Source organism: Callorhinchus milii, unplaced genomic scaffold, assembly GCF_018977255.1.
Source record: "Callorhinchus milii isolate IMCB2004 unplaced genomic scaffold, IMCB_Cmil_1.0 Scaffold3, whole genome shotgun sequence".
NCBI lineage: Eukaryota > Metazoa > Chordata > Chondrichthyes > Chimaeriformes > Callorhinchidae > Callorhinchus > Callorhinchus milii.
In genome coordinates, this window is record NW_024704744.1 from 76892963 (window position 1) to 76913245 (window position 20283).

Sequence of the window (20283 nt, forward strand, 5' to 3'; positions counted from 1 at the left end):
TTTAACAAGATGAAAGAAGCAGGTTTATAACACAAGAAAGATACAAGGGAAGAAAGCCTTTGGGACGTCCTCCCGACGTGAATGCCCAATTATTAATATAACATATTAATATAACATTAGTTATAAGTCTTATTATTAGTTATAAGTCTCTTTAAGTTAAGTTCTTTGAACTTCCCCCTTGGAAACTCTGTCTTGTCCATGAAGTACTTGTGTTAATTTTTACATCTTAAATGCAGTATTTTGCATTTATGTGTTCTGAACCTTGTTTTCTGGTGATCAATCCCAGGTGCTTACTCAACCAGGCTGTTTTTGTAAGATATTGGCCAACTCCTTTGAATCCACATTTCTTCCTACTTTGATTCACTTGGGTTTCAAGTTTTTTTCATTCCAAGGCTTGGCTCTTGCTAATCTTCACTGAATATGATTCAGAATTAGGTAAGCAGGATGCTTCCCTCCAGGGAGAGAATACACATTCCATTCCAACAATCTATCTCTGGGATTTCCATGTGTAGGTGGGATGCATGGAAATCTCAGCTTGGTTTGAATACACTTAAGCATGGTGACGGGAAGCTACTATTCTCCTGGGTTCCCCCTTTATTCAACAGTTGGTCAATGTAGTATTGCTAAACCATTCAAATAAATTATCCTAATGTGTGGTAATCGGTAAAAGTTGTTACTATTTTATAGGTTTATGGTAAAACTTAATATAACAACTTACACCATATAGCTCTTCCAAATGGCAACACGTTTTGAAGACAGATGAACGAAAGAAATCCAATCTGACATGGCTATCTCCCTCTACCTTTGAACTTTTTCTCTTTCTTGTTTTATCTATTTCTGTATTCTACCCCTTCCCTCATGCCTACGAACTATAATTTTCTTCAGTGCTGTAAACTTACATTCTAAATGATTAAATAAAAAAGTAAAATAGGCTATGACCCCTGTGCTGATAAAAATCTGCTGTGAAACATATTCTTAGGATGCTTTTCTGTATGAGTAGTGCCTCAATTTTAATTAAATGGACAAGGAATTGCTTTGTTAATTATCTTAAAAACATTTAAAATAGCACTTGAATTGGACTCAGCTGTCCAAGATGGAATAAAGAATACCAAATTGGCTATTCAGTAATAAAAGGCTGCTCCTGTTGTAATAATTCTTGCATTTGATATACCAATCACTTTCAAGCACTTGTAAAATGTGGTGACTATTTGAGATAAACATTTTTTGCACACCAATGTCCTACAAATAACCATGAATATGATTGACTAATTTTACCAGGAGGATTATTGCCTAGGATCCATAGGCCACTCCCTTCTCTTCAAATAGTGTCATGGCATCTTTACTGACCATCTGTACAGGGATCTTGATTTAACATCTCATTCAAAGGACAGCACTATGCAACTATGCAACACTCCCTGTTATGAAGTGTCAGTCTAGACTAAGCTCAAAGTGGAGCTTGAACTCACAAACCTCTGACTGGGAAGACAGAGTGCTGTTGATTGAGCCAATAACACTCTAGTCTTTTGAATCCTTGTGACAAATGCTGATCAATACTGAAGTGCCGCATTATTCAGTATCCTGCATAAGACTTATTATCCCAAGACTAATTCCTGGGCCTTGGAGCTGATGAATTTTTTCATAATGCTGCTGATGGCATTAAACCTGTGGAACCTGCATTCTCTAGTTGTACTATTTTGGATTTCGTTGCTAGCTTGTGAAACATTAATGATATTGGACGTTGTTTTTCTCGTATCCTACTCACGCTTAAAACTATGACCAATCCTAAAGTTGGAAGCAAGGAGTGAAGAGCCAGGTGTTACAACACTTACAGAGTTTATTTGATCCTGCTTTTTTAAAAAAAAATTATAAAAGTTCATTGTGTTTCGGATTCGGTATATTGTAAATTTAATATCTTCTATGTAAAGACACAGTGGGCTATTATTGATTTTGAGGTGCCTCACTACAACAGATTTAGATATGGTGTAGTTTAATCTGAAGTGTGGATATTGGAGGATGCATGAGATTTTCTGGCAAGCAGCTTTTAGACTATTTGATAACCATTCCCTGTGAAGCACTTTTAGATGTTCTAACGTTCATCGCTGTTTCAAATGCAAGGATTGTTATTTATTTTGTGACCCTATCACCCTCGCCCAGCTCCACTGGCTTCCCATCTCCCAGAGGATAGAGTTCAAAATCCTTGTCCTTGCCTTCAAGGCCCTCCACAGCCTTGCTCCTTCCTACTTCTGTGACCTGCTAACCCCATATCAACCTGTCCTCTCTCTGCTGCTCAGCAGGCTCTGGTCTGCTCAATGGTGGTCGGGCCTTCAGTCTCTCTGCCCCCACCCTTTGGAACTCCATCCCACATTCCCTTTGCCTCGCTCCCTCTCTTGCCTCCTCGAAGGCACGTCTCAAGACCCTCCTCTTCGACCGTGCTATCGGCCACCCTCCCTGCCCTCCACCCTCCCGATCCCAAGCCCCCCTGATCGTGTCCAAATCCCTGACTTTCCAGCACCTTGGGATGTCCCCCTGACGTGAACAGCGCTCTACTCATGTAATTTTTTAATTGTATTGTAGAATGGAAATGCATTCTAGGAGATGAGGACACAGGGAGAGAAATAAGCATTGTGCATCAAATGCGATACTTTGCCTTATTTTGGGACAAGGACATTATTCATGATCAATTGACCAAGTACACACATCTAAATTACACTGGCTGTGTGTCAAATAATTTTTCCCTTTGAAATAATTTCAGCAGTGGCATTGACTTCCTCCCACCCTCCCAATATACTGTAGAAAGGTGGCTCATTCCACTTTAATGCTGAGTTTAGGTGAGCAATAGCTAGCAAATGACTGCAACTTCATTCACATTTCCCTGTGGCACTGAAGTAGCATCCCTGCTGGTTTCCTTCTGCTTGCTGGTTAGATACTTCCCCATGCTGTGCCAAACCAGGTTCAAATAATTGGCCATTTGCCTCATGGCAGTTGTTGGGGCTTTGCGGCGTGCAAAATGTCTGTAAATGCAGTTACTAAATGAATACAGTATTAGTTGTGAAGCACTTTGTAATGTTGCAATGTGATGTTATAAAAGTGCCCCTGCTTTCTCTCCCTAATACCAACAGAGATGAGATTCAAGTCTTTGGGCTTGTGGCTTAGTACAACAATCTTCCAAATAACTTGGTTGTTTACTTCATGGCTGTTTAGGGACATTGTGGTGTCCTGTAGCGTATTAGTTGCCTCACAAGTGAGAGGACCTGGATTCAATTACCAGACGGGGCGAAACCTTTAATCAAGTTTCCTTACTCCGCATGCCTCTGTTTACCTAGCAGTAACAACAACAATTTGCACTTATAGAGCGCCCTCCACGCAGGGCATCACCTCAGAGTGCTTAACAGCAAGTAGAAACCCCGTTATTAGTCAATTGGGGAATCACTTTCCGGGGGAAATAAATCCTTCCAAAAACTAATGATAATCTGGTTACCCAATCCACGACTTTTTTTTGTGGGACATTGCTATGCACAATTGGCTGCCATGTTTTGCCCACAAAATATACAGTAAATTCATTTTACAGTATATTCTGCAAAGTGCTTTGAGACATCTCAATGACGTGATAAGGCACTATATCAAATACAAGCATTATTATTATTACAAATACACAGTCACTCTGAAAGCAAATACCAGTGGAGCACTTTGAGACAATTCAATGTTATAGGTGGTTATATCACAGGCAAGGATTATTATTTGTTAAGGTCATTCCAATAGTGAGATTTTCCAAAATCCAAATTTTGCAGATGAAGGTCACCATGCTTTTTAGTTTGTAAATAACTGAGAGAATCTGCCATTTGGGTTGGCTCTGTGCCAATAGTCTCCTTTGTGTTTAACGGTAGATATTGTAGTTTTGACAAAGCTTCTGTTTGATGCAGCATATTCTCCTGCTCTAAGGTCCTTTTTTTTAAGATAGCAGAGCTGAGTTGATTCTCCCACTCCTGGAGGTGGGACTTTTGGTCACACTGCAGACCTGCTGCCAACTGTCAGCTTTCATTCACAGTATGGCTTTGAGTTTACATCTGTTTGAAGTGCTCAAGCATTTGTTCCCAAAGAACTCTGACTTCATTAATACAGCCCTATTAAAATTGCAGCAGCCTCAGTGCTGATAGGCTGCAGCTTGCTACTGCACACTGTGCCTTGCCACTGTTTATTAATGAACTGGGAGCGTGTTCTGTATACTGACACCCACCCAGCAGTCTGGAGCAAAAATGAGCAAAGTTCTTTCCCTGTGAAGATCAATCTCTAATGTTTTTAGTTCTCTTTTTTTGCATGTTGAGTTTTTCCCTCTATTTTTTGTTATACTGAGGTCTCGCCTTATCATTATCGTGTAAGTCCTTTTTAAACTAAAGTTTTGCATTCGAAATGCCACTTTTGGAAGCTATCCCAATGCAGAAAATCAGCAGAGCCAGCATCATACTAATGAGTAAGTACCACAATTACACCGATCATTGCTTGTCTGTCCCCACGGTCGTTTGATTGTTGATCGATTGACTGGTCAATTTGTGATGCATTACAGCTTGCTCCATAGTTCTGCTTGAATGATAGTTAACTGTGGAGCTTGCTTTGAAGAATTCGGGCATAGGTTGATATTTTTTACCTCTCAGAATACTCCATGATATGAACTTGTTAGAACCCGGTCGGATGGATTCTGTGCGTTTTATTGTGATCAGGATGTTAATGAGCTGCTGGCATTCCAGCACCAAGATACTGCTTGGTGTAAATTGCAGGATTTGGGATTCTTTAGGGTTTGTAGTTTACTAATTCTTTCTAGCAGTGGGTCCAATTGTATATTTTTGAGCATTGGAGCAACCCTTCACTTTGTGTTGACATCAATGCTAGAAATATATCTAGTACAAACTCCACAATATGAATTCCCGCCCTGTTTCCCCCGCCCCCCTTTCAGAGCACTGATCATGGGTTTCAGACAGCTATAAGCTCAATTACTTAAATCTCTAGGTTTAAATTAATAAGAAAATTAATTTGTGACAATTTTTAAGAAGATAAAAGTTTTACATGTATACGGATTTGTGTTCTATTTTCTTTTAAATCGTAGCATCTCTCTTATGTTGAAGACTAGTTGATTGGGGCTGTAGTTTTTGTACATAAAAAAAGACAAAAATAATCCTGGAGTCTGACGCTATTTTCTGACTGCCAAACACTTGGATGTGAAACCAGCCCTGTGCTGGTAATTGCACAATCGGAGCTATTTGAAAGTGCATGTGCAATATTTCAATAAGACAGGTTGATCCTGTAGCGTAGTGGTTAGAGCACTTGCCTTGCAAGAGAGAGGGCCTGGGTTTGATTCCCGGAGAGGGCGAAACTTTGGGCCAGTTTCCTAGCAGTAAATAGGAACCCGGTTGTTAGTCAATTGGTGGATCGCTTTTCTAGGGGTAATAATTCCTTCAAAATAAAAATATAATAATAATCTGGTCACTCAATCCACGACTGTTTATGGGATACTGCTGTGGGCAGTTGGCTGCCGCAATTCGCCCACAAAATATACAGTCAATTTACTTTCCAATATATCTTGTGAAGCGCTTTGAGGCACCTTGAAGACATGATAAGGCAGTATTATTATTATAGAGTCATGCTGTTAGTGATGCAACCAGAAAACTGAAATTCTAACCTTTTGTCTGAAGCTGCGAGGGTACCATGACACTGGTGGACTTTGGCTGACCAGCTGGTATGTCTTCAAACAGCAAGAGATGGTATCATGATTGGTATATTGTGGGGACTTGTCGCGTACTGGTTACAGCACTCGCCTCACAAGCGAGAGAACCCGGGTTCGATTCCCGAGCAGGCAAAATGTTAGGCAAGTTTCCTTGCTCTACACGCCTCTGTTTACCTAGCAGTAAGTAAGAACCCGGTTATAGTCCGGGAGTAATAATCCTGCAAAAAAAAAAATCGGTCACGTCAATCCACGACTGTTTGTGGGACACTGCTGTGCACAATTGGCTGCCATGTTTCGCCCACAAAATACAGTCAGTTCACTTTAACATATGTTCTGTGCAGCACTTTGGGACGTCTCGAAGGTGTGATAAGGCGCTGTATCAAATGAAAGGATTATTATTATGGAGACTGCAAATAAGATGTGGAGCTCATGTTCTCCTGAAGACCTATATAATTCGGAATCCTGACACCTTAAATTGTGAAGTAGATCTAAGAGACTTCACTATTGGTGGGATAGAAAGGCGACTGGTACCCAGGAAAAGTGGCCTGTTGATACTGAGAATCTTGAGACAATTAGTACAGGCCTTGATGACAATAGCCAAAGCTTCAATACTCCCTATTAGATCTGTAAGAGGCTTGTAAGAATATGAAACAATGATTAGAAGTGCGGTTCCAGCAAATTACCTTACATGCTATATAAGAGAAAATCTGAAGAGAAGTCAATAGAGGGTTGTAAGGGAAGGGAAATAAGAGGGGTAGGGCCTCGTACGGAGTACAAACACCAGTAAAGACTGGCTGGGCTGAATGAATTCTTAACTACGTAGCACTGGGAAATCTCAGCCACTCGAGTAACCCAAGAAAGATTTTTATATGATTTAAGTATCATGCTTTAAAATTAACAGTTTGAAACTCCTTTGCTTCTCTTCTTGCTCTTTTTCTTCCTCTTCACCCCTACCCAACCCAATCATTTTATTTACATCATGGGAAAAAAAATCATTCAGACATTTTTAATAAATAATTGAGAAGAGGTTGGTGTCTCTGATCTTCAGTTGGCTGTAAATTGTATGTTTAAATCGCTCCCAATTTGTAGTAATGTATCATAATTTGTAAAGCTGTGTATCTCAGGACACGAAATAGGGAGGAGGAGTAGGACTTGGGAATGAAGGTCATTAGGAGTGAGATGTTTGTAATGAGCACAAGTGTACTTTGTGAAGAATTAGTCTGTCTCTACGTATCTTCTTGTTTTTTTTCCCTCATTTGCTGCGTCTTTTCCCCTCTCTATTTTTATACCGCTCTCTGTGGCTTTGTTCTTAGTGTGTATCGCTCACTTTTTGTGTGCAACACTCTCTCTTACTTGCAAGTGTTTGTATTTTTCTTTATCTGTTTCAACACTGTCCATCTTTTCCAACTGAAGAAGAACTTGATTTATATAGTATCCTTTAGGCGTGACATGTATGCTGTCAATGATTTATGGACACCGTGTGAGATCCCAAACAGGGAAGGAGGGGGAGGTGGAAGACACTCACATACATTTCTTCTTTCCCTCTCACCGAGTTGGACTTTCCTTCTTTTACCTCACATTGACTGATTCACTCTCGTTCTTCCCTTTCGCGCACTGGTTCTTTCATCTTTCTTTCTCTTACTCTCCCTCCCTCTCTTACCGCTCCTTTACTCCTCTCACTTGCTTTCACACAGTTCTCTCTCACATTCACTCATACATGTCCAAGGGCTCCAGTGGAATGCAGTGTATAGTAAGGGAGTATGAAGTTCTAAAGTTGTAGTTTAGGTTGTAAACAAGGAAGGTGCATAGTTGCTTCTTCCATTTGTGGATACAAGGGAAGTGACACTAAAGCAGCCATCATGCCACCCCCTCCCATCACATACATGCACACACAGCAATTTAGAACTACACCTCATAAAAATTATATGGATAATCCTTGCATTTGATATAGTGAGACACTGCTGTGCGCAATTGGCTGCCGATTTTGCCCACAAATATACAGTCAATTCGCTTTGCAGTCTATTCTGTGAAGCACTTTGGGACGTCCTTCCGACGTGAAAAGCGCTATATCAAATGCAAGGATTAAAAAAAAATACTCCAGAGGGCATTAGTTCCAAGTGTTAACTTTTAATTCCATTCCATATTTTGGTGCAAGCTCTGGTTGTCTCTAGTTGTGTTGTCCCAGCTCGCACAAATTCATTAAATTATTAAATGCAATGGATATTCTCCTTTTCCAGTTTCACTAATAGATGAACCACGTTTTCAAAGCATTGAGTGGAGGGCACATTAAATCAGCCGATCCACTATCAGTACTGTGTCTTGCAGGGTAGTCATTAAAGGAGGACTGAAAGAATAAGCACTTTGATCTTGTCTATTCTCCAGCAAAATAAAGTAACCAGAAATTCTGTGCATCAGATACAAATTCTACTTGGTCTTGCCTGACATCAAAGGTGCCATCCTTCAGATGAGACATTTTACCAAGGTTTAATTGCTTGTTCAGATAGGATTATTGGAAAAGGGGTTTCTCCTAATGCCGTAGATTAATTTGCCATTGTTTGTGGACCTTGCTGTGTGCAAAATGTCTGCAGCATTTGCTAACAAATACACACCAACAATTTTACATTTATATAGCACCTTTCATGTCAGGAAGACTTCTCAAAGCACTTCACAGTTTATTCAGTGCCTATGCTTAATAAATTCCTGTGTTGAAGAAATTTTAATGTCATGAAGTGTTTGAAAATCAAGTTCTTTCCCTACCTGCCAAGAGCATGGAGGAGTCTGAAGAGTTCCAGTTCTGTGTTTATGGAGTACTGCTTCATTCCAAGTATTAGGTTCATTTTCATGGGAGAAGTGATTTCTCTCTTACTCATGCACGGTTTACATCATTCATGCAGGGTGATCATGTCTGATGTTAAAAAACGAACAAACTGCATTCAGCAGGTTCACCATTGCTTACCTGTCATGACAGTGTGGGATAGCAACAAAGATTTCCATTTTCATGGGAGAAGGAAATCTGATTTCTCTCAGTTCATACATTGTTTACGTTATTCATGCAGGGTGATCAATTCGGATGTGAGAAATAAAGCTGCATCCCCCTTTTCCCTTGCTTGGCGTCCAATCCCACAATTCTGCAGCACTCTTGAGACGCTTTCCTGCGTCAAGAGCTCTTTATAAGTGCAAATTGTTTATGTATAGTGCCCTTCATGTAGGGTAGCATCTTGGTACATGGACAAGGTTAGACGCCGAGCAACGAGAATGGGGAGGTGGCAATATGCACGTTCAAAGAGGTAGGATTTCAGGTGGGATTTGGACAGAAAAAGAGGGGGGCAAGAGAGTGGGTAGATCCAGGGAGTTCCAGAGCTTAAGGGTATAAGAACTGTAAGACCTAGCTAGTGATTCAGAGGGGCGGCAGCACACAGCAAACCTAAATTAGCTGATCTGAGGGTTAAGCAGAGGAGGAGGGTAGGAAAAGATCAGAAAAAAGGATGATTGAATGCATTTGTAGGTGAGAGTAAGGAGCTTGAAATTGATCTGCTGATAACCAGTGGAACAAGAAGATGGATGATCAGCGTATGGAGTTTGGATAGGTGAGGATACAGGCAGAGTATTGGGTGAGTTGCAGATTGTGAATGGTGGAGCTAGGGACATTTGCATTTGAAAAATTTTAAGGGATTAACTAAACAAATCTAAGGGATTAACAGAGGCGTAAGGGAGTATTTCAATGACATTGGGTGTGAGAAAGGAGAATCTCAGTCATATCCCACGTCGAAGATATGATAATATATATATATATTATATATAATATATCAAGTGCACAGATTATTGTTATTATATTAAACACCTCAGTCAGCAAGATAAATCTGGAAATACTCTTCTACATTCTTCTCTTCCCCTAAAATAGAACCCCCAAATTGGTCAACTGATTTATATTTTTCTATTTGCTGTTTAAAGTGATTTGGTCTGAGTTTTGTGTGTCAGCGAAATGCCGTAATGCCTTGTGATTCTCGAGGCAGCTTTGTTTTTTAATTTTGGTGAGCAGTGAGTAAAGAATGCCAAGCTATGCCTTTGAGCTTGTTCATCTGTACAAAGGAGCACCCTGCTCCTTCTATGCAGGGAGATTAAATTAACCCAATGACAGTGAAGTGATGAAATTAACCTTGGATTCAATCAGTTGAAGCTAGACAGACTGACTCCTGGCTGTGAATGGAGGGCATCCAGGTCTCACAGCTGATCAGAAGAGAGCTTGAGTTTAGGATGTCAGAGCGGAATAACTGTGTAAAAATAGAAAATGACATTTTCTCAAACTGAAAATAAATGATGTCACTCAGTTGCAAAATTCAATATTGGTGAACTGAATTCCTTGTGCTGATAGCAAATTGAAGTCCAGGAGTCTATACGAAACTAGCTAGGACTTTGCAATCGAATGATCATTTTGTTGCTGGCATCTTGCTTTCTAGCCGTTTTGGACTTTTCAAGTGTTTTTGCAGCTGAGAAACTGCTTGGAAGTGTACTCGGATTTCAAGCAAAATAAAATAAATCCATATGCAATGACTAAGCTCATTCTTGTGCTTTAGTGCAAAGTGTTAATTTTTTTCAAAGTTTCTCTGGTTTAGTACTTGATCCTGCTTGGTTTACCAGCTACTCTTATTTTTATTGAGCTACTTCCCAGCTATTGGCAAATCAGAGTGATGCTTCATGCTGTCTCACCCATAAATTGTTTGTAATTTGAAGACACTTGTTTCAGGCTGCTGGCACCTTAGCTAAACCTACAGAGATGTAACTTAGTACGTGGAGATTCTTCTAGTGGATCTGAAAAGTACTTTGTGTTATTTTACGAAGAGATCCCTGTCACCTTGTTCACACAAGATTAAACATGTGGGAGATTTAAGAGCTTTGCTCAGACTGCAAGGACTGTAGTCAAGCGTAGCTGTCAGCTTGGCTTCATTGGTTGCACTCTAACCTCTGGTTTAGAGCCTTATGTTAGGACTTTTGAGCTCACAGTCTAGGTTGACGCTATGGGAGGGCTGCATTGTCGTTGGTGTTGTCCTTTGGATTGAAACTGAGTTCCCGTGCTCCTGTTTTGGGGTACCTTATGTGCAAATTGTCCATCTTGTTTCCCTACAAATAGTCATTGCATTTGATAATAATTGAATTACTTTGAAACATTATAACATAATGGGTACTACATTAAATTGCAAGGATTATTTATTCATACTGCTCTGCAGCCCCCAGGAATCCAAACGTGACACTCTTGACTTTTTTCCATCACCAGCCCAGTATTAGAGTACTAGCCCCTACTACATACCACTAATGTTCCAAGGACGAAGTGATATAATTCTTTTCAGCTTTCTGTCCAGTGAGCTGGTATCTGATATATACATTTAATACATTTGACCTTGTTGACTAAGTGTGTGGTGTAGGCTAAAAATCATGCTGCTCACTGCTGGAGAGTTCAGGCTGGTTTTGTAAGCACTTTGAAAATTACTGTATTTATTTATTTGGAAGAGAAAATCGTCAGTACAAAATGCTGCAAAATGTTTGAAGTAATGAGGAGGAAATAGTCATAGAAAGGAAATTATGAAATCTTGTCCATCAAGAAAATAACTTCCTGAGTAACGATCATGTTGGGGGTCCTGGCTGCAACCATTGATTTATTTACCTGAGAACTGTCTGTGGCTGCCCTGGATCTGGAGTGAAGATTTGTTGGAAGTATGTTTCCCACAACTTCCTCTCCTGTGTTTCCGAAGTGTCACTGAGGTTGAGATTTGTTGAATTTTATTGGAATGAAGTATAATTGCATAAAATGATATAGAATGAAACAACATTGGAAACAGTCTATATCCTGCACATGAGCCCTGCCCCCAATAGTCCCCTTTCCTATACCCTCTATTCCCTTCTCCCTAATGTATGCATCAAGTTTTCTCTTAAATCAATTGATGCTATTTGCTTCAACCGCAGTTTCCAACAATGAGTTCTACTTTCTCACCATCCTCTGTATGAAAAAGTTCTTCCTATACTCCCTATCAGATCTACCACTGGCTATCTGGTATTTAATTTATATCTTTTAGTTATTGACTCATCAACAAGTGAAAAAAATGATCAATATCCATCCTATATGCATGCCCTGTACTATATACATTGCTATATATTTCATGTGACGTGGTGGTCAGAACTGTACATGGTACTCCAAGTGTGGTATAGTAAAGGTTTAAAATAATATATAATAATATAGTATAATAATAATCCTTGCATTTGATATAGCGCTTTTCACGTCTTCTAGACGTCTCAAAGCGCTTCACAGAATAGACTGTAAAGTGAATTGACTGTATATTTGTTGGCGAAACGCAGCAGCCAATTGCGCACAGCAGTGTCCCACAAACAGTCGTGGATTGAAAATGACCATTTTATTATTGTTTTATTTTTTGGAGGGATTATTATTAGGCGTGTAGAGTAAGGAAACTTGCCCAAGGTTTTGCCCTGCCTGGAATTGAACCCAGGTGTCTCGCTTACAAGGCGAGTGCTCTAACCACTGAGCTACAGGACTCCTTTATATCGCTTTATATTTCCTTATTACATTTTTCTGCCCATTCTGTCGGCCAGCCTGTATGCCATGGGTCTATGGTGCACCCACTTTATAATTGGTTCCATAGTATGCCAAAGCATGATATAGCAAGATTTGAAAATGATTAGAAGGAGTTATTTATTGTAATATTAGCATGGCTCACTTCTAAATGTGGGCCTTGGAACAGCTGTCTTACATCAAGTCTTACTGTCTGGAATAAGAATGGTAATAGAATTTCTGTGCTGGAAAGTGCCAAGTCCACAGTCATTTAACAAAATCTGAAACCCACTTTGTGGTGAGCATCCCCCAAAAATACAGAGACAGCATATTGGAGTTTTACTGGTAATTCAGCGAGTAATGAAATTGGCCTCAGAAATTTAATTGTTTTGATATCAAACCATTCATGGCAGGAGTAATAGAATTAAATGATTGTTTTAAGTGCAGGCGTAGGAACGGCTGCGAGGATGTTGCATTAAAAACCAACCCAGCGGTGAGCTTGATGGATTAATTATTAAGTAGGTACAGGAAATGCAGAGTTAGGGCCAAGGCAGCAGAATGTATAAAGTTGACCTCTGTTAGTCAGATGTTGTGAGGCACGCACGCGCAATACAGACCCATGTAGGTCAAAATACATGGCCAGTCCTTTCATTTTGGGAAGAAGTTGTCTCATGATGTGTCAGCGCTACTGAGGATTAATATGAGGTGAAATCTGGAGGGAGATTGGCATTATGAGATGATGATTCACTTACGAGCTGAAGAGCCATTTGAACATGTTCGGAACTGCAAGACCCACGATCGAAGCATGTGGCAGTATCTGTGCTGCCAAAAGCGGGAGCATGTCTCCATCTTCACATGTAGGTAGCCTGCAAATGCAGATCTGGAGCCTCGTCAATGTCGGTGCCTTCGCTGCTTGTGCTAAATGCTGAAAAATTATATTTCTCAACAGCAGCGTACAACGTTCACTTCAAAGACAGCATTCAGCCTTTGCAGTCTCTGGAGAATAGACTATATCAAGCTGATTTTCACGCTGAAGTGTTGCTGCTGTGTTTCGGATATGGATAGTGGTTGAGATCTCGACCAGTTCATTAATGTGTGGGATTCAGTGCAGAGGGGAAAGTATTGAATGGCAGATGTGAAAGGCCTATGTAGCTCTTGCTGTAGGATCTGCTGTGGTTAACTTTAATTACCTCTGTTGCTGGTCTGTGACACTTGGAGTTGTTAATTGAATGTTGTCAACTTACTTTCTAAAAATTAAACTGCAGTTTCAGTTCTGCTTTTGTTTGGTCAGTCAGGGGTATGTAGAAATCCGGTGGGAGGTGTCTGTTTTGCAAATGGGTCCGAATATGCTATGTAAAATAGTCTGGGGTCGATCCAAGATTTATAAATTGTTCTTATATCACTGAAAAATAGTCGACAGGTTCTGCTTGTGTTATTGACTATGTGATTGAGAAAAACATGGATTCTATCGATTCACAGGATGGGATGATGACAGGAGGGAAAGGGTGTACTGGCAGGCATATACCACAAAAGATCAGCCTTTTGTGGGAGAGGGAGGCAATCAATGCAGAATAATAATCCTTGCATTTGATATATTTGATATAACAACAGCAAATTACATTTGTGCAGCGTCTTTCACATCAAGAGGATGGATAGTCAGGGATTCACACTCGAGCTGGTGGTTGGGATCAAGATGGGTGGAGGACAAATAGGGGTAGGAGGGTGACCGAAAGTACGAAAATGAGGGTCTTGAGACGGGTCTTGAAGGAGGCAGGGGAGGGTGGGGGGAGGGGTGGGCGAGGCAGAGGGGGTGAGGCGGACGGACTGTGGGATGGAGTTACAGAGGGTGGGGACAGAGAGGCTGAAGGCCTGCCCGCCTGCCAATTGTGGGGCAGGCAAGGTGGGGGACGTGAAGCAGGCTGGAAGCCACTGAGCAGGCGGGTTGGTAGGGGTTTAGGAGGTCACAGAGGTAGGGAGGAGCAAGGCCATGGAGGGCTTTGAAGGTGAGGACCAGGATCTTGAACTGTATTCTCTGAGTGATGGGGAGCCAGTGGAGCCGGGCAAGGACAGGGTTGATAGAGTCACGGAGCCTAGTGCGGAAGAGGACATAGGCTGCAGAGTTCTGGATGTTCTACAGCCTGTGGAGGGAGGAGTTGGGGAGGCCGACAAGCAGGGAGTTTGAGTAGGATCCGATAAATGCGTGGATGAGGGTTTCTGCGGAGGTGGGGAAAGGCAGAGCGGATCATGGCACAGATGTGGAGGATAAAGCCCAGTTGAGGGTCGAACAGGATGCCAAGGTTCCATATTGGCTCCGTGAGGTGCAGAGTGCATCCATGAAGGGTGATGCTGCGTCAGCGCGCGGGGTATGGAGACGCTGACGGGAGCCAAGCAGGTCGGCCTCAGTTCTGTTGACATAAAACATTCAATATAGCGCCTTATCGCGTTGTTAAGACATCTCAAAGCGCTTCGCAGAATATATTGTAAAGTGGATTGGTGGCACAGGAATCTGTGGTCAATGAGATATAATGGGTGTAGAGGGAGTACTGCAGTTTGGCCTGAACTAGTATCAGTTTTCTAATCATTCCACATTGTGAATATCACAAATGCTGGAAAGTGGAACAGGGTTGGATATTGTTTGAGGCACTGCCATTGTATGTATTATCCTGGCTCAGTTGGTATCACTCTTACCTCTGAGTCGGAAGGTAGTGTTTCAAGCCCCATGTTGAGACATTGAACTCTTGAGTTTAGGCTGGAAGTGTACTGCCTTGATCGAGGTGCAGTCCTTCAGATGTGTTGTTAAACAGAGGTCCTGTCTACCTGTTGAGGTGGTCATTAAGATCCTACAACTTGAAGAGAAGGGAGTTCCTCCTGGTGTCCTGGCCACTGATAGCTCAAATATAATTGATCATTTGCTTCATGGATGTTTGAGGCATTGCTGTGTGCAAATTGCCTGCTGCGTTCGCCTAGAAAAGAATCACTACACTGTACAAAAAATCCCGACACGAAAAGTGCTATATCTAATGCAAGTACAGTAAAACTCAAGTCGTGTCAGTTGGCACCATAACATTTAATGTGACTTGCGCAAAGTCCGATTGGAGGTAAACTGTAGAAGTCGTTTAAAATCCGTTTCAATAAATAATCTTCCCTGCGCGTGTGTAATTCATTGCACCCAGTAAGTGGGCATATAATAGCTTGTCATTGCATTGGTAAATGCTCACGCGGTGATGGTTCAAGACTGTTTCCCACGCTTCGATGCGTCTTGACTTGTCGCATCATGAGGTGGAATTGCATGTTATTCCGCACATGCGTCGACTGATCAAGACCATCAAAAGAGATCCCAGCTCTGTGCTTAAGTGTAATGTGGCCCCATATATAAAGTAGATGCATTGAGTACCCACGGTGTACCAGAAGTGCACTAGAGTTCCAATTTGTGGTGCTGACTAACTAGCTTTCTGCACATAGTGCGTAAATGCAGAAGGATTGATGTCAATGCTGGGAATACTTGTGAGAGCATTTTGATGAGTTAGGTGACACTGCCACTGAGATCACCGAAGTCCTGACTGGCAGTTGCTCTAAATGTGACCAATTATAATTTGGTCTTCACCTTTAAAATATAAACCCAAACCACCGCATTATAACTGTATAAATTTCTCAAATGGCTCAATGTCTCAAAGCACTTTGCAGCAATTACTTTCAAGTGTAGTGATTTTGTAGGCAAATGCTTGATAATCACAATACGGAAGATTCTTGGTAGGACATAAGAAGAAACTCGCTTCTCTTTTCCAATAGTTATAGCTTAATTCCAAATAAAGAATGTGACCTTGGTTTGGAGGATGGCAAATGCAGAGCTTCTCCAGTACATTGTAGTGCCAGCCGAGGCGACATTTAACCTGTATGGAGCTTGAATTTACAACCTTCCAATGCAGAGGCAAGCATGCTCCTAACTGAGTCCAGTTAATTATTGCACTTCTGCAAGCTGTCTCATAAAGCAACCCAACCACCAAGAACTAGCATAAATGAAGCTAGTACAGTTATGGGTGGCAAGAAACATTGCCAACAGCATTGTGTAAAGAACCAGAGAATTGCTGGATACTCAGAGACCAACTTTCCCCTTGGACAACAGCCGACAGTTATCTGCTGTCGAAGCTAAGAGCTTTGTGACTGACTTGTTCAGGGTAGAAAATGATGGGAATTTTTTAAACTTATTCTGTCACCTGGCTACTGTACAAGTGGGAATTTCAAAGAATTGCTGTAAAATATTGTGCGGAGATTTAGCTGCGTGTGGATTAGTTTCAGACAAAGCTGTGCTGATGTCCAACTTTAGAGATGTTTTTAAACTCATAAGTCGTTTGTTTTTTCTCTTTCAGGTCCAACGTTGTCGCGCCAGAACTCTCAGCTTTTTCCACAAGTGCAGAATGGACCGTGCCAGGAGGAGCTGGAAATTCAGAGGCGGTAAAGTTTCCTTTGTGTTTAGATGTTAATTTTGGAAAGCAAGCTTTTCTTTTCATTTCTGTCTGCTGTGTTAGATTTAATTTTTGGAGAAGGGGAGGGATTGGCATTTTATTGTTTTGTACAGAGAAGGGTGGGATTATTCCAGGGCCAGGGATGGGGCAACAATAACAACAAAATTGCATTTGTAAAGCGCCTTTCAGGTCGGGAGGACGTCTCAAGGCGCTGGACAGTCAAGGATCAGGACCCGAGCGTGGGGGGCAGGGTTTGGATGAGGGAGGGCAGCGGGGGTAGGAGGGCAGCTGAAGGCACAGTCAAAAAGGAAGATCTTGAGTCGTGCCTTGAAGGAGGCAAGAGAGGGAGCAAGGCGAAGGGATTGTGTGATGGAGTTCCAAAATGTTGGGGGCAGAGAGGCTGAAAGCCCAGCCGCCAATGGTAGGGCGGGTTGGGCTGGAGACCTGGAGCAGGCTGGAACCTGCTGAGCCGAGGGAGCGGACAGGTTGATAGGGGGTCATCAGAGAGGTAGGAGGGGGCAAGACCGTGGAGGGCCTTGAAAGTGTGGACGAGGATTTTGAATTCTATCCTTTGAGTGATGGGGAACCAGTGAAGCCGGGCGAGTGTGGGGGTGATGGCATCATGGAGCCTGGTGCGGGAGAGGACATGAGGTGCAGAGTTCTGGATGATCTGTACTGTATGTTCTGGATGACTGTTCTGGCTGGACCTGCTATTGAGGAACATTTTGATCTAAGAGCAGTGACCTCAGTAACTGAAGCTGTCAAACCTCAAGGATACTGGTGGCTAAATATGACTTTGGGCTGAAAGACTGAAATATGAGAACGTCTTCCTCTGACAATAGAAAGTCTGATTTCACTTTATTGTGTGAAAGGTGTTGTGACTTGATCTGCCTTTGGAGGACTGGCAAGTATTTATCATATAATAATTTGATGTAGTGCGTTATCACTTCTAAATGTCTCAAAGCACTTCTGAGTTTTCTGAATATAACTGTGTGTTTGTAGATAATAATAGTGCCCTATTGCACACAATAATGTACCACAAAGAGCCATGAACCAAATATCTATTTTTTTTGTGGAGGATTGTTGGCCAGGCACCAGGAGAAATTACCTTTCCTTTTCCATTAGTGCTATAATATACCTGAACAAGCAGAAGGGATCTTAATTTAATGTCTCACCTGAAAGTTGACACCTCTGACAATGCAGTAAGCCCCAGCACTGCATTGGAAGTATCATCCTCGGCTAAGAGTTCATCTATGGTCTTTTCCTCTGTTGTTTCAGCACTGTCCATCACATTCGCTTGTTCTTTCCCAACTGAGCTTCCTTCAGATAGAGAAATGTGATCTGCTTTAAAGAGCCCATGTGAGACACAAGCAGGGAGGATAGGGTGACACTCATTCAAACTTTTCGGTGTCTTTCCCGTTTCTCTTTTCTCCCCGTTTTTCCCTAGTTTCTCCCACTTCTTCCCACTCATCCCCTGCTCTCCTCTCTGCTCTCCCTCCCACCCCTCTCCTCTCTCACCCGCTTCCCTTGTGTGACACTACAGCTTATTTTTGTTTTGACTTATTCAGATCTATTTTTGTATATGATGAGATCTATTTGATCTGTTGCAAAACATTTGGCAACATGGTGACATTGGAGTTCGAGGATATTTAGCTGTGAAATACTGACTAGGCGTGAGGGAGATCCCTTCAGACATGCTGCTTTAACTCCAATGCTACTGAGCTCAGGGCTAATAATACAATATGATCAACGGTCTGTAATTCAGGCTGCAAATAAAAGGGACTCCAATCATTGTCAGTCACTGTGTTGTATGGTTGTCAACCATGAAGGAGCTAGTACAGAATATGCATCAAAGGAGCATAGGGCCAGACATCCGGCATTTTTTATTGTGAGTACAATAAACCTGTTGAATAGCTGCATAATCAATTCGCTTGAATTAGCAGTAGAACATTTATTCCTGTACAGTGTGGTCACCAAAGAGTGGGAGTATAGGTCCAAGAAAGGATCTCATTCTGAAAGGGTTTGAGAGTGTAAATAGATTATTCCTGCTCTTTGGTGAATTGGTAATAAGACACGTAAGATCAGGATTGTCGTTGGACGAGTTGAGGAGGAAATTAGAAGATTTATTTTCATGCTGACTTACTAGAATGTTCAACACTTTACTGCAAGTGGTGTTAATGATGAGATTGTAACCTTTTTTTAAATATGGAGGAACATTTGAAGATGATGAATATAAAAGAATTCAGGGAAAAAGCACAGACATGAGTTTAGAATGGCTCAGTTTGTATGTCGGCCTGCCTCATTTGGTAGCGTCTGTGAGTCAGAAGTTTGTTCAGAAGCTCCATGTTGGGACTTGGAATAGTCTAGGATGACAGTGCAGTGCTTGGGGTATGCTGCATTGTTGGAGCTGCTGTCCTTTAAATGAGACATGAAACCAAGGTCTCGTTTACCTGTTCAGGTGGATGTTACTACATACGGTCACTCACTTCCCAATATTATAGAAGTTAAAATGCACTGCTTGAAGGATTAATTATTCAGTGATTACGTAATGATGTAGCAGTTGGGTTTACTGTGTAGGGATACTGCCAGCATCTGCTCATCACACTGATTGGTTCTATAAAGCAGCGCACCATGACTGATTTCCAAGCATGCGGTGATGGGTTGTATCTTATGTTAGTAGTGACCCTCATTGGGTTTGAGTCATTGTTCCAGAAATAGGCTGAGAGATCAATGAGCCTCGGCACTGACGAGAGATGAACATCCTGGCCTGAGCTCCAAACTCAAACATTCAAGTGTTTTGATCATTAATTTGAGATGTTTATCTGTAGGAGTGGAAATTCTGAGACTCGGGGTGACAGCTGCTGGAAGCCGATACCTGGAGTCCAAGTTCCTGAAAATATATCAGTGTCCATTAGAAGGCAGAATGCTCCTGAACTCATAGGGCCAGAGATTTCACTTAATTCTCACCCGTGGCACAATTTTCTCTTAACATTTAACATGGTTTAGAGTTGTAGAAACTCTTAAATTCAGTTGAATTTTGAAGCTAGTCCTTTATTATAAGGTGGTAATAGTTTGGTTCAGCTAGTAGCTCCCTTGCCTCTGAGTCAGAAGGTTGTGGGTTCGAGCCCTATGTTGGGACTTGTTTGGCCTTTCCAGAAAATCAGCATCCCTCAGGTACTTAACAATTGGGACAATAGTGTTTAGTTTTTAGTTGCTCTTCAGCAAGCATGTTTATTGCTCTGTGTGACTGAAATACAAATCATTATGTGAACTTGTGTTCTCCCATACAAAATGAAGAGCACCTTCCACAATGGCATGGAAATTAATATTGGCTAGTGGATCCAGTATACCAGTGATACAAGATACATCAGATGTGATTATTTGAGGAATTTGAATTGGCAGTATAGTTGTGAGACAATGCTTATTGACTGTGCTGGAATCACTTTGGCGTGACTGTGGGATTCAGGATTGCAGTGTGTGTGCGATTAACTGCTTTCTGGAATGTAATCAGTTGCCAGACGTTTATTATTAGCTGTTCAATGGCA

The 20283-nt window shown here is 41.6% G+C and overlaps 1 protein-coding gene and 1 non-coding gene across 2 annotated transcripts in view; one reads left to right on the forward strand and one right to left on the reverse strand.

Moving 5' to 3' along the window:
- enah (ENAH actin regulator) overlaps window positions 1-20283 on the forward strand; it is a 122332-nt gene that overhangs the window by 79953 nt on the left and 22096 nt on the right. Inside the window, 1 exon segment of the mRNA XM_042333271.1 lies at window positions 16643-16727. Coding sequence (XP_042189205.1) covers window positions 16643-16727 — 85 coding nt within the window.
- trnat-ugu lies at window positions 12189-12260 on the reverse strand. The gene has a single exon. It is a non-coding gene; the product is annotated as a tRNA-Thr (tRNA).